Here is a 13,178-nt window from a genome sequence, read left to right on the forward strand (position 1 = left end):
AGGTTATACAGAAACAAATTTATTTCATATACAAAACACTGCAGGTATAAAAATGCATAAAAAATAATGAATGGCAATATAAATGTAACTATGTACAATCATCTCCCAATCAATACTACAGGAGAACCACAAGCATGAAAAATACTGGCTCTCAGAAGGCACTTGGAAAGTTTGGAAGTTGATGCACATTTTTACAAGAACAAATCTGTGAAAACTATCAGTTAGCTAAAAAGATGAATAACCATTAAAAGTGTCAAAGCTCAGTGCCTTATAATCTAAGATACAATACCTTTACTGTAGATTTCATGAAATGTACATGTAGGCTACATGTATATCTTACATTATAAACATATGCACAGTGGAAAGCAAAGGTCAAAGTGGCAGCAAAATAGAATGTAACTTGTTAGTTTGACCAAGTCCTATTTGCACTAATGCTGGTAATAATAGTAAATTTTATAAGGACCGGACAAAATTGGAACATGTGATTATTATTTTCCTGAGTTCCCTGGTTTGGTATCGCAACATTTATCTGTCTTACTCAAGTAGATCATCTTTCAAAACCAAACACTATACATGTGAATAGGAGTGTGACAAGTCAATAATTCAATATTACAGTACCATTGTTGTACCAAACTAAACACACAGAGCCTTATCAGAAGAGGTTTTCTCTTTACATGTGTGGTCTATAAATCTCATGGGCAATAAAAACAAAAATACATTTTAAATTAAGTGCCTCATTGTTGAAAAGCTGCTCAGGTCTGTGCGAAGCTAAAACAGCCCTAAACATGGGAGAAACAGAATGACTTGTTCTCACTTATTACTCAGACTCATATGGAAAAAGATATTTTGCAACGCCTGAATATTTGTCAACAAAATGATAAAATTCATGTATAGAAAAAGTAAACATTTACAAATAAGACTTTCAAACTTTAGTGCAAAATCATATCAGCAAAACATAGAAAGTGTATAATAATAACACTGTGCTTTTGTCAAATGTAAAGGCATCAAAACATGGATCTGCTGTGTCCGAACCTTTGAGTATTATTCAGTCTCTTATGTGTCCCTTTGGACTAGTACCTGTATTTTAATTTCAACATTTTTCCTTGCAAGAAACATAACACGAAGTATTATTAATTAGGTCGGACAACTTAGAAACTGATTTACAGTCCTTGTGGTAATTAAAAACAAACAACTGGAAGTGCTTGTTCAGATATTGCCCTTATCCCAAGTGTCAATACATTATGGCAGTGTGTAGCTGATTCACAGATGTTTAGTTTCATTCAAGGACAGATGTGAAATGAGTAGCTACATGAGCTGAAATGGTACTGATTGTCCAGCAGTGTGTCCTCTTGAATGCATGCAGTGAATGTCAAAGGAACGTACTGAGGTGTCCACAATACACCAATCATATTTGATCAGTCAGACTTATTATGGCAAATGGAGCAACATCTCCATTACCGCAGCTTTTCTTGTATTGTCTATGCAGTGGCCTGTGTGTATCAAAAGTGGTCCAAGCAAAGTGTTTGCCCAGTTAAACAGATGAACAGTTATTGATACACAGGGTTCATTAAGTTATTCTTGATCTCTGTTTTACATCTCTTCTGTGGAATGTCTTCGGCTGTGTGGGCAAGAGTACATTTGCGCAAAAGCATTTCTTGGGGCACTTTGTGTGTTTTACAGTCAATAAAGTCACTCTCAATATGGGCACATTGGAAGTAAATGGTCATTGTCATAGGCCATCACTACCAGGGCACTCTCCTGTCTCTGTCCTCTAGCAGCTCCACAGTGGGGGTGGGGGCTGGGGTCAGGTTGGGTGTGGAGTGGCAGGACGGCTGTAGGGGCAGAGTGGCAGTGGATGATGAAATGGGCATGTCCAGACTTTCCATAGAGTCACATAAGGCCCGGTTGGTCTCATGTTGTGGACAGAGGACGTAGCGGTTCGGGTGGTGCACCTCCACAGTGGTGACAGAGTCCAGACCTTTCAGACACAGAGGGGAGGGGCCCACATTAGGGTCGCGGCCGCCCACAGCTCCCAGCTCCATGGATGACTCCTCCATGTTGACGTACAAGATCTCATCAGGGTCCTGGGGGTCTGGTAGATCCTCCAGAGCCTTCTCCAGCTCACAGCGTAGGGTCTCAAAGGAGGGGCGGTCTTTGGGACTCAGAAGCCAACATGAGAACATCAACGTATAGCTGGAGATGGGAAAGATGTGTTTTATTTATTTAGAATTACAAATAGCAAACCAATGTTCATAAGAGGCAATTAAAAGATGGCTTGTACAGTAGCTACGTAAGTGTTAGTCAGATCCATACACTGACTTAAACACTTAAAGAATCACTTTTATGATTTCTAGCAAAGGATGTAACTGCATCCTTAAATATAAAGCATTTACTAATTCAGGTTTAGACCACTGGTACACTTCTAATCTGATGAACTATCTGTGCTATGTGTGTTTTGCAGAGAGGGAGCAGTCACTCACATGCTGTCCAGACAGTCAGGAGGCTGTTTGAGGCGGTTGCCCTGTCTCAAGTAATCATAGATCTCACTGTTCTCCACTCCAGGGTACGGCGTCTGCCCCCTAGTGGCAATCTCCCACATCGTCACTCCAAATGACCACTACACAAAAAGAATATAATGTTTTGTAAACACAGTGCAAGTGAAAACAATATTTAATTAGTGACAATAATTTAACATTTTCAAAGAATACTTACAACATCGCTCTTAGTGGTGTATACACGATCAGCCAAGCTTTCAATTGCAATCCATTTAACTGGCATCTTTGAGATCCTCCCTTGTCTGTAGTAATCCCCATTGTAGATCTTTTTAGACAGACCAAAGTCTGCCACACAAACGTTCATGTTCTCATTCAACCTAAAACAGAGAATTGATTTGTTTATTTTACGTATCCAAATTATAATTTTACAAAATATTAACATTCCACTTCCTTTCTTGAAATTCAGTTAATACATGTTTTAACTGCCATAACATTTTTTCTATCCACTGTTGATCAGGGCATTCTTCCACAATAATAGGTCTAACTTGCATGAGAAATAAACAGAGCAGGAACTCTTAAAGGAAGTGAAACAGTGTGCTGCTTACATGCAGTTGCGAGCGGCGAGGTCTCTGTGGATAAAGTTCTTGTTACTGAGATACTCCATTCCTCGGGCAATGTCGGTCATAAACTTCACCAGCATCTGAGAGGGGAGGTACTGTAGGACAACAGAGAGAAGGGTCATTATGGTCCAAAACATAGTGTATTATGTGCTGTCAACAGCAGGGGGCAGTTAAGATGTCCTATGTGGAGTGAGCATGAACTGGCTGCCCTTGTTTTAACACAGAGCTCCTATGGGAAGATCACAGTTCAGCTCTATTGCATTTCTAAATGTTTGCCAAATCCATGGAACATTTTAGTGTTGTTTTGATTAACTCTGAGTATCTTGAGTCACTCTGTTGGGACTTACAGCGTAAAGTACATTTCAGTCCAAAAATGACTTCACTAATAATGCATCGTATCCAGTGCTGTGCTGAGGAGGCCGGTAATCAGTCAGGGTTGAAATGATAGATTTGGTGTCCCCAGAACAAGATGACAACAATTCTGATGTTAAACACATTTAACTTCCACAATGCATTAAAAAATAACACACTTTATCATTGTGGAGGTGAAGCAGTGCCTAAGCAGATATTTATGTTTTCTAGTTTAATTTATCTTTTATTTTTGAAGCTTTATAGCTATTTGTACAATGATTGCATATTTTTTTATTCAAGAAAAAAACACCTGGCTATGCTTATATGTATTATCAGGCACAATTTATTCTGGTTTATGGGTCAGTAGGCGTGGTTGTGCTGCTCACCTTTGGATCTCATTCTGCTGACATAGAAAGTTGAACTCACTGGGCCAAACAAGTGTTGTGTTTGTGCAATGAGTGTGCAGCTGATTGGACACTTTGATTGTTGTTTGATTGGACTCACCACGGGGCAATCGCCGAGTCTGGAGTAGAGCAGATAGCTGTGCAGGTCTCCATGTTTCATGTAGGGCAGGATCACTACAGGAGATGGATAGCCTTCACTCTCCACTGTCTGCAGACACACACCTGAACAAACACACACCACCAAGATAAGTGCGTGGAAATAGATTCAACACTTGAAATATGACATAAAACAAAAAAATATGATGGATGATCTTTGGAAAAACATCAGTGCCCATACTACGTCAATGAACTGTTTATCATTGATTTGTCACCCTTTAATAACTGCTCCTTCATGGTGGTTTTCAGATTCTAAAATGTATTTGACCCTTAACGTGACCTTTTTGTGACCCCAGCCCCTGGGACAACAGATGCAAATTAGCCTTTGGCTAATTGGTGTACTTACATTCATCTTTAATCATGTCTGTTCATCAATATGCATTGTCCCAGTCAAATAAATTAATAAATAAATACAAAAATATTTGATGATGTCTACCCTGAGATTCCTTATTTATTACATGGTATTCTCATAAAAAAATATCCAAACGAACATTCACAAATGTTCAACTGTCATTTCTATTCACAACAGTACCGTAGAACTTGCTATTGTACAACAACAATCTGCAATTTAACAATATTCATTTTAGCTATCTCCCATCAGTATTAAATACTACTGGCCTATACATTGTTGTGTTGTAAGCTGAAACCCAGCTTGTTGTTCTGAAGTGCAAAAATATCTAGACAACATTTGTATGGTGGTTTACCTAAAAGCCTCATGACATTGGGATGATCAAACTCTTTCATGCAGGCGGCTTCACGCAGAAAATCCTCCATTTCGGAGCGTGTGCAGATAGCAACTAAGATGAGACAAGAGTTACATTTATTTTTGATACAGTGAGAACATGAGATTTCAGCCCTTTAGACCCCTTATCTTTGTTATGATGGAGTGCTGTTTATGAACTAGACAGTGTTCTCAAAAAGAAAACACTCATTGTAACGCTCTGACTCTACTCACTCTTCATCGTCTTTACAGCCACTTTCAGAGCAGACTCCTCTTGAGTGAGCAGCCCTTCCATCACAGAGCCAAACTCGCCTAAAAACAAGCAACAAAACACATCAAATATACTGCACTTACTATCATTATATTCAGATCTAGTGTATAAGGGAGTGAAACATAACACTCAAGTCTATATTTATTTACAAAACGTAAAACAACACTGTAACTTTTTGGAGATGGCATGTCATCTGTATGATCCGTGGAAACAGAGAGTTAACATTCTCTGTGGAGATGTTAAGCTTTATGCCATATTGTGGAATATTATAACCAATGAACAACATTTCCATAGAGACAAGCAGGAGGACGCCTTCCTCTAGGGAAAGTAAGAATCAAGTTTGTGGGGATGCAAGCCTACGAGGTGTAAGAACACATGTTTTTCACTGCAATGAAAACATCCAAAATGAAAACACGTGCATTTATATTAGTCTCTTTTGAGGCTAAAAAGTTACACAGTGAAACTTTAAGCAAAAAATTGAATATGGTGTAGAGATAAAGGTAACACTAAAAAATACACATGGCAAAATAAGTAAACATTTACCAATACAATCTAAAACATATTCTTAATGTTTAAATAAATAAATGAATTAATTAATTCATACATTTTATCAGTTTGTAAAAAATTTGGCAATAGCATGTTCATTTTTGTCTCGTAACAGCTTGATAATGATGAGTTATTCAAAAACAGCTCGAAGAGCTGTCAGTACTATAAATTCAAGCTGCAGTTTGTCAGACACTCCTTGTACTTTTACTGATACAACCTCCTCCCTTTCCCAAAAACATTACAAGCTAAAGGTTACACCCCACCTTCTCCAAGGGTCTTTCCCAGAGTCAGTTTGTGTCTGTCCACCATGACGTCCTGCAGCTTCTGCTTCAACTCATCACTGATGCCCAGGCTGTTCACTGAAAACACAACAAGACATATTTTTAGAGTAGTGAGAAAAAAGAACTGACTCCCCAGCAGGACTTTCCCGAAACCACAAAGCAAAAGGAAACAGTTTAGAATTTTTGTCATTGTGTAACATAAAATTGCTAATGGACTATGTTAAATTTACATGAACTTGCAATGTCTTATTTGAATTACCTACAAAAATGCTACTAATGAGTTTACAGGTGACATTTTAAGCACATTTCACCATTCAAAAGAAATAATAGTTTGTTTTAAATTGTTAAGTGCTGTGGAACACTCTCAAATAGATAGCAAGCCATGTCTGTTCCTAACCATATTTTTCCATTTTTGTCACACCCAATCTAATTTGCTCTTTTTGAGTAAATCTCAGTTTTGATTTTCGTCCATATTGTTGTCATCCCTCCATTTCAAATCAATTTTCATGCCCAAATCATCTCAGTCTGGTCTATCTACGATACAGCTACCTCTAAAATAATTTCTCCTATGCATTCATTCAACACAACATCACAATAACAATAGCAGCAAAAATCTACACCCCTTTAAATGTACTGGTTGAAGTTATGGCTGTAACAATAACAGGCAGAGATGAGGTCAGAGGATTTGTGCTTGTGGTTGAATCATTTAACTTCTTTCTGCATGGAGTGTTTTCACATCTGGACAGGGCTGTGACAGGACAGCTCCCCCTCCCTCTCAGCTGCTGTTGTCCCCCACTATCAATCAGCCACGTGCTGGACAACAATGCGCTCAGTACGCAGGCATGTCCCAACACATGTTAGTAAGACCAGCTATTAGCCTGTATATGTTTGGGAAATACACCGGTCCTCGGGGTTCAAATTTGTGTAGAAGAACTTGTCAACATCAATGCTATAAATTCCGCCTAAATCCCTCTGAGCTGACCTCTTTTTGTCTATTCCCCAAAGCAATTCCTATTCACTCAGAGTGCATGTTATCGACACATCTCACCCCTCTCGTTTTACCTACTCCACACATTTAGGGGCTGTTTTGCAAGTTAAGACCTGTACAGGAAGAAGGTCCATAAACAGTCTCCACGACTGCTGCTTCAAGGAAAACTGAACGACCATCCATGGGTTTCAGAATGATTGATGATTTAGAATGGGAAAAAAGTCCTCAAAAACTTACATATGACAGGAAAATGAAACCAATGAGACATTTTAACAGTGATTGTAGGAATATAAAAATGGAGAAGTGAATTTCATTTTTTTTCCCTTTTGATCGAGCGGTACGACTGCTATCTTGTCTTTCGTTAAGTGTACAAACTAGTCTTGAAATGCTGGTTAAACTTGATAGCTGGAGCAGTCTGTCACTTTGCATGACAACAGCTGCAGTTATCCTTTCACAGGAATTGTACCTAAGACAAGACTGAACATGCTTTGATGTGACATTTATGTATTAGAGTGTTGAGGCATTTATGTATTAGAGTGTTGAGTCCAATTACTGAGGCATGTTTAGGCCTGCACATTGTGAATCCCCCTTAATGACATATCTGTGGTGTTTTGGGTTATTTTGTTCACATCTGTTGTCTAGACTTACGTGTTGCTTCTGTTGTTCTCCGGCTGTAGGTGCGACGAGCTCGATACCTGACAACCAGCTCTCCACTCTCCATCATCGGCTCAAATGCCTCCCTGCAAAATCAAACATGACACAAGTCAGCACAAAAACAACAACTGTAGGCAGAAAGGTTAATTTAGTTAAATTTATGCACCTAATCTGCACAAAAGTAAAAAACAAACAAAGAATCCTGAATTCTCAAATATTAAAGAAAGAAAAACTAGGATGGTGCCAAAATGGAATGTTGACATCTCTGCAGCTGGGAGTCAGGAAATGCTCAAAATGGTTTGTGAAACAATTGTGAAAGATGTCTGACAGCTGTGATAGAAATTAAAGTCCTTCACAATGATCGATTTTTAGATAAAAGATCAAAATCCCCAATAGTATATTTACCAAAACATTATCGTCCACTCATTACAGATCCATAAATGTACATAGTAAATATTCACTTGAACTGAACATTTGTACACAGTTTGAATAATTTTGGTCAAAGATGCATAAACACAGCTGAAGAGTCCATAATTCACAAAATTAGTGTTGGTCTCTGAACAGATGTTTCCTATGGTATCCAAGTACTTCAGAATGCATGCAGAATCAAGGGACTAGCTTAGAGGAATGTTAAAACTGCAGTTTTTGGGTTTGGCATAGTGTTAGCCACTAAGAGCAGGACCATGGTACATACCCAAAGCGCGTCTCCTTTCGCCGCAGCTTGGCCACATAAACAGCCATGAGCACAGCTATGGACACAGCTCCAGCAATGGCCATCACCACGTACCACCAGTGCCAGGAAAAGGCTGGGGGCGAAGATCCACCTGAGGGAGGAGTGGTGACGAGTTGTTAACCAGAAAACAGGAAATAGTGTAATGCTAGAACAGTGTATTTTTGTACAAGAAGTGCAGTTATTCAGCCAAAAGCAGAGGTGGAGTGGAGGGGTTTGACATTAATACCAACTAAATAGCCAAATTCTTGTATATTTTCATTTCAAGTATTTTGCAGTAGATTTTATCCCAGTCATAATAGACAAGATTCACTGCTCGAAGCTATACGGACATGTAGTAAAAATATATAGCATAGTAACATTTGAAAAACACTAGCCGCAGTGGCCTGTAAGTAAAGTTTAAGTCAAGCTAATCCTGCTACTAATTAACATAATAAAGTTCAAAATTCTCCCTACTTTTTCAAACTTTTTTCAGCCACGTCAACTTTTTGAAACAAGTCACTTCTTCAAAAATGTCTTAATTAGTTACCGCTCATTGTCATGACTGGATAAACTATAAACTGCAGAAGTACGATTTATAGCATTGTTATGACTGCATATGTATTTGTGTGGTAAGGCTGACTTTTGGTCAGACTAAAACCAAACTTTACTCTCTAAAAATAGGTGTCCTTGTTCACTGCTGTAAATATGTGCATAGAGTTGTCCCATTGGCCACATTAAATATATTTCCAGTCTCCCACAACCTCCACCCAGTGTTTGTCTGTAACTTTCACACCACCCTCCCCCAACTCTCCCTGGCTCCTTCAATGTTTTATCTATGACTGTTGTTGTTTCAATTGTCGGTCTGCCTGTATTAGACTAAGCAAACAAAGATGTTGCAGCGTTCTGGCCTGCTATAAATATTTATGACGCGTCGCCTCATTCAACCCACCAGTCGCCTGATAACCCCCCTCTCTTTGAGCATCTTCTCTTTTCTCTCTCTTCCTTCCTTTTTTATCTGATGTTCAGGAAGGAATAGGCTCACAGAGGAACAGAGGACAGAAAGTAAGAAAGGGAAGTTGTGTGGTGAAAAACACTGATCTCACTTCCCATTGGTGTCAAAAAGGCTTTTTAAGAGGTCAAAGAAGAAGATAGTGGTCAGACTGTATTTGACAAACAAGCACTTACTCACCTTTCATTCCCTCCATTTCTGTGGAAGTGAAAGAGAATAAACAGTATTAACAGTTTGTAACTTTAAAATGTACAACATGTATGAAATGCTATTACTGACCAGGTGTTATGAGCATAAGAGTCTGAGTGGGTGTCCATGGTCCTGGGCCTGCCCCTGTATAGGCACATACCCGAAAAGTCACATTGGACAGTGGGGTAGAGAGGTTGATGGACAGCTCTGTGTCCAGGCCAGTGTCCACAGTGAACTACAAAAACACAGAAAATATTGTGAATGTCAAAGTATAAAAAGCCTGGCAAAAGAAAAATATAAAATCTGTCAACTGGACAAAACATCGTAGGAGTAAAGACGTTTTGCTGCTCAACCAAGGTGAAATGTCTTCACTTGTACAACGTTTTGTCCAGTTGACAGATTTTATATTTTTCTTTTGCTACGGATCAGATGTGGATGACTGAGGGATTACACAGATATAAATATCTACAACAAAAGTACTTTATCAACATGAATATTAGGGCTGCAGCTAACAATTATTTGATTAGGTAACTGGTCCACTTTTATGTGATTCTTTTGCTATGGGTTTTAGGGTCTGATTATTAGATAATTATTACAAGACGATATCGACAACTCAGTTATTTGGATTAATTATTGCAGCCTTTAATGACTGTTACAAATTCCCTAATTTAGTCATGAATCTTGAATCAACAGGGGTGTTGTTCTTTAGTCGTTCTGTCGAGTCTTAGTCGACCAAAATTTGTATTTGACTAATTATTTTATGTAAATTGTAAGGATTATATGGGACAAAAGCAGAAAGGAGAAGTTAGTGAGTGAGTCAGTTGAAGATTTGGTATTTTTTGCTATTTACATAATTCACAATGATTCGTGATGTTTAATCTGTTTTAACATAAATACATTGCTTCCTGGCACAGTTTTCTGCATACATGTAGTTGAAATCTTTGGTCAGATACATGGAAATACATTGTCATTTTGAGATCATTTGCCACACCACTTTTTAGTTGACTAATTGATCAGCAGGACATGTCTTTAGCTGACCCTAACCCTAATGTAGTATTTGTTATTTATTGTCTAATATTTAATTTGTATTTAAATTAACTTACAAACGTGACCACCCACATGCTTGAGAGAAGATGCAACAGCTTGATTTGCAGACCTATTTTTTACACACTGGGCTAACAAGAATACAACTGAGGATACCAATCAATTAGAGCTTGATTGCCCCAAACTGACCTGTTGCTGGGCAGGTGTACTGTACTCCACCATGTAGCCCTGCAGCTCTCCATTGAGTTTCCCTGGAGGCTCCTGCCATGTCATGAGCACTTCTGTCCCATTGAGCACAGCAGTCACGTTCACTGGTGGATTTTCAGGCACTAAAACATAACCAAGTGAACAAAACATTTTATCAGTAATTGGGATAAGAATATTTTTTATTTCCATTGTAAGTGAACAAAGCTCACAAACTAATGAGATTTGATGATATGGTGCAACATAAATAATGGTCAAACATGAAATCAGCTCAACATGCCTAAAATAAGGAAATAAAATGAACTCTGACTAATGCACTTGACTTAAGCCATAGTCTTTCATGATAAAAGCATAACAGAGAGTCTAAATATAGCAGAGGAAGACACATCCAGAGGCCAGCGGGCTGTAGGTTAGCCAGGCGTGTGTTGTTTTGACAGCCTGAATCCTACGAAATGTGAAGACAGCTGTAGGCTCAACTACAGAGTGGGCACTGATTGGATTCATTAGACAAATAAGGCAGTATCTGTGCAGCACCCCTTTTCTCAGACATGGTGACTCACATATGTCACTGCCTATTCTGTTTTAGTAAATTTAGTAAAATATGTTGTTGGCAGCGCGTATACTCAGAGGAGATGTAGCATCGCTCAAAATAGTCAGAGGAATATGTGTTTGTATGGGATTACTATTCCATTCTACATTCCACTTTCAGAGCTGTTCGCTACAGCCTGAATTGGGGCCATTTTGTCTGGTTGTCAACCTTTTTATTTTTCTGGGGAGGTGAAAAAGTCTTAAACTAGCATTTTGCACAGTCTGAATACGGTGTGAGTGGAGAGAAACACGACCCAGCCTATATGGATGATGTTATCAAGAAGCGTTTCAGAGCTGATTGTTTCCACATGTGGTCCCTGTTCAGTCGGCAGCAACAAAAACAACCTCAGAATCAAGTCTCCACCTTCACTCCGTCACCCAGTGCTCTCTCTCCTCTAAGTCTCTTCTATGCTTATTGTCCTTTCTTTGTTGCTGTAATTTTCCATTATCTTCCTCAAAACAACCCTGTTCAAAGTTACCTTATCTATCAAGTTATCTTCTGTTGACAATCACTTTAACATTGAATTCAAATTAGTGTATAAACTTATTGTTAGGCTATGGGCACTACAGAAATATGACTACAGTAGAACTTAAAAGTAGGCATAATGGACATTTTTACCAACAGTTCCCAAAATCATTAACTTATTGCCTTGTCAAAAATCAAAACATTGTGCAGTATGTAACTTGTACTCAACATATTAAAATAGACATTTCTTAAATAACATTGGAATCTTGTGTTGGCTGGTGGACTGAACTGGAGGGGGTTAATGTTAACGTCTTTGTCTCAGCGTTAAAGAGGCTGAGAAAACAACACTTCTGGTGACAATTAGTGAACCATTAGGAGTTAACATCTGCATCGTCCAAAGGCTACTGTTACACAGGCTATTATGTGCCACTATTTGTCAAATAACAGTGTAGGAGTTGTTTACTGTTAAAATTACTTGAAAATAGTTCATATGAGTCAACATTTATAAAGCAAAAGGTCAAACAGCCAAACAAGGAACATCTATGAGTCAGAACTATGACTTTCTCCATAAATGAAAACAGACCCTTTTCCTCAAAGAATTTTCCAGATCAGGACATCATCAGTGGCAGTGATAACAATGTGTCACTATAGACTGTCGAATCATTGTAAAATCGTGCATTGTCTGAGAAAATTGGTGACTATGGTCTGATTTTAGCTGATAATAGGATTAAGACGTGTGAGTCACAGCCAACACAGCGGGTAATAATGGTGAGATTGTAATTAGTTCAGAGCATCAACTGATATAATGCACCACATGTGTAGATGATTCATGAAACATACCAAAACGATTGCTCTAATCCAAGTTAAGTCCAAACCCAACCAAGATATCTGAGTTACAGTGAAATTCATTAAAGGTGCATCCTGGCAATTAACTCATCCATCTTCTATTCAATTAAAGGTATTTCCATGGTGCAGGTGATGTACACACCACCAGAAAAGTTACATAGTAGTGCACCTTTAAATGTATTTCACGTTTTCGCTCTTCTGTCAGGTGGAAAGTCTGAACTTGTTGGCTCATTTTTCATCTGATTTTTACTCTTTTTCCTTCAAGAAAATATAATGTAGTAATAAACTAGAAGTAGTTATTTTAAAACCCCCAAAGTGTTCACATACTTGATATTTTCTGAACATGTCTAGAGCTGATAAAGTCTAGGCTGTCAGATTAGTCGGGCCATGCGGGTGACCTTGCTTCCTCTCCCCCCAGCAGACTGCGCCCCACCTTCTTTCACTCCCCCTCCGTTTTTCCCTCTGTCTTTGCCTCTCTCCCTCCCTCTGTGTGTCTCTCTCTCTCTTTCTCCCTTCTCTCCTCCTTCAGGGATCAGGACGGGCTTTGGGAAAATAGCTGCACAAGTATTTGGACAAAGCAGCCCCTTCCCCCTGCGACCATCCCATCAACTCCTTCTCCCCTGCTCCCACCAA

General features: G+C 38.8%; 1 protein-coding gene across 1 annotated transcript in view; it reads right to left on the bottom strand.

Moving 5' to 3' along the window:
- The window catches only part of LOC117380396 (tyrosine-protein kinase receptor UFO), a 23,589-nt gene continuing 10,411 nt past the window's right edge, over window positions 1-13,178 (bottom strand). The window contains exons 8-20 of the mRNA XM_033977201.2: window positions 10,631-10,770; window positions 9,488-9,632; window positions 9,389-9,406; window positions 8,182-8,311; window positions 7,482-7,573; window positions 5,828-5,923; window positions 4,982-5,059; window positions 4,731-4,823; window positions 3,971-4,092; window positions 3,101-3,210; window positions 2,713-2,872; window positions 2,481-2,617; window positions 1-2,193 (exon numbers count right to left, since the gene is read on the bottom strand). Coding sequence (XP_033833092.1) covers window positions 1,743-2,193; window positions 2,481-2,617; window positions 2,713-2,872; window positions 3,101-3,210; window positions 3,971-4,092; window positions 4,731-4,823; window positions 4,982-5,059; window positions 5,828-5,923; window positions 7,482-7,573; window positions 8,182-8,311; window positions 9,389-9,406; window positions 9,488-9,632; window positions 10,631-10,770 — 1,772 coding nt within the window. The 3' untranslated portion in view covers window positions 1-1,742. The remainder of the gene's footprint in view (window positions 2,194-2,480; window positions 2,618-2,712; window positions 2,873-3,100; window positions 3,211-3,970; window positions 4,093-4,730; window positions 4,824-4,981; window positions 5,060-5,827; window positions 5,924-7,481; window positions 7,574-8,181; window positions 8,312-9,388; window positions 9,407-9,487; window positions 9,633-10,630; window positions 10,771-13,178) is intronic.

Source organism: Periophthalmus magnuspinnatus, chromosome 13 (genome assembly GCF_009829125.3).
Source record: "Periophthalmus magnuspinnatus isolate fPerMag1 chromosome 13, fPerMag1.2.pri, whole genome shotgun sequence".
Taxonomy (NCBI): Eukaryota; Metazoa; Chordata; class Actinopteri; order Gobiiformes; family Gobiidae; genus Periophthalmus; species Periophthalmus magnuspinnatus.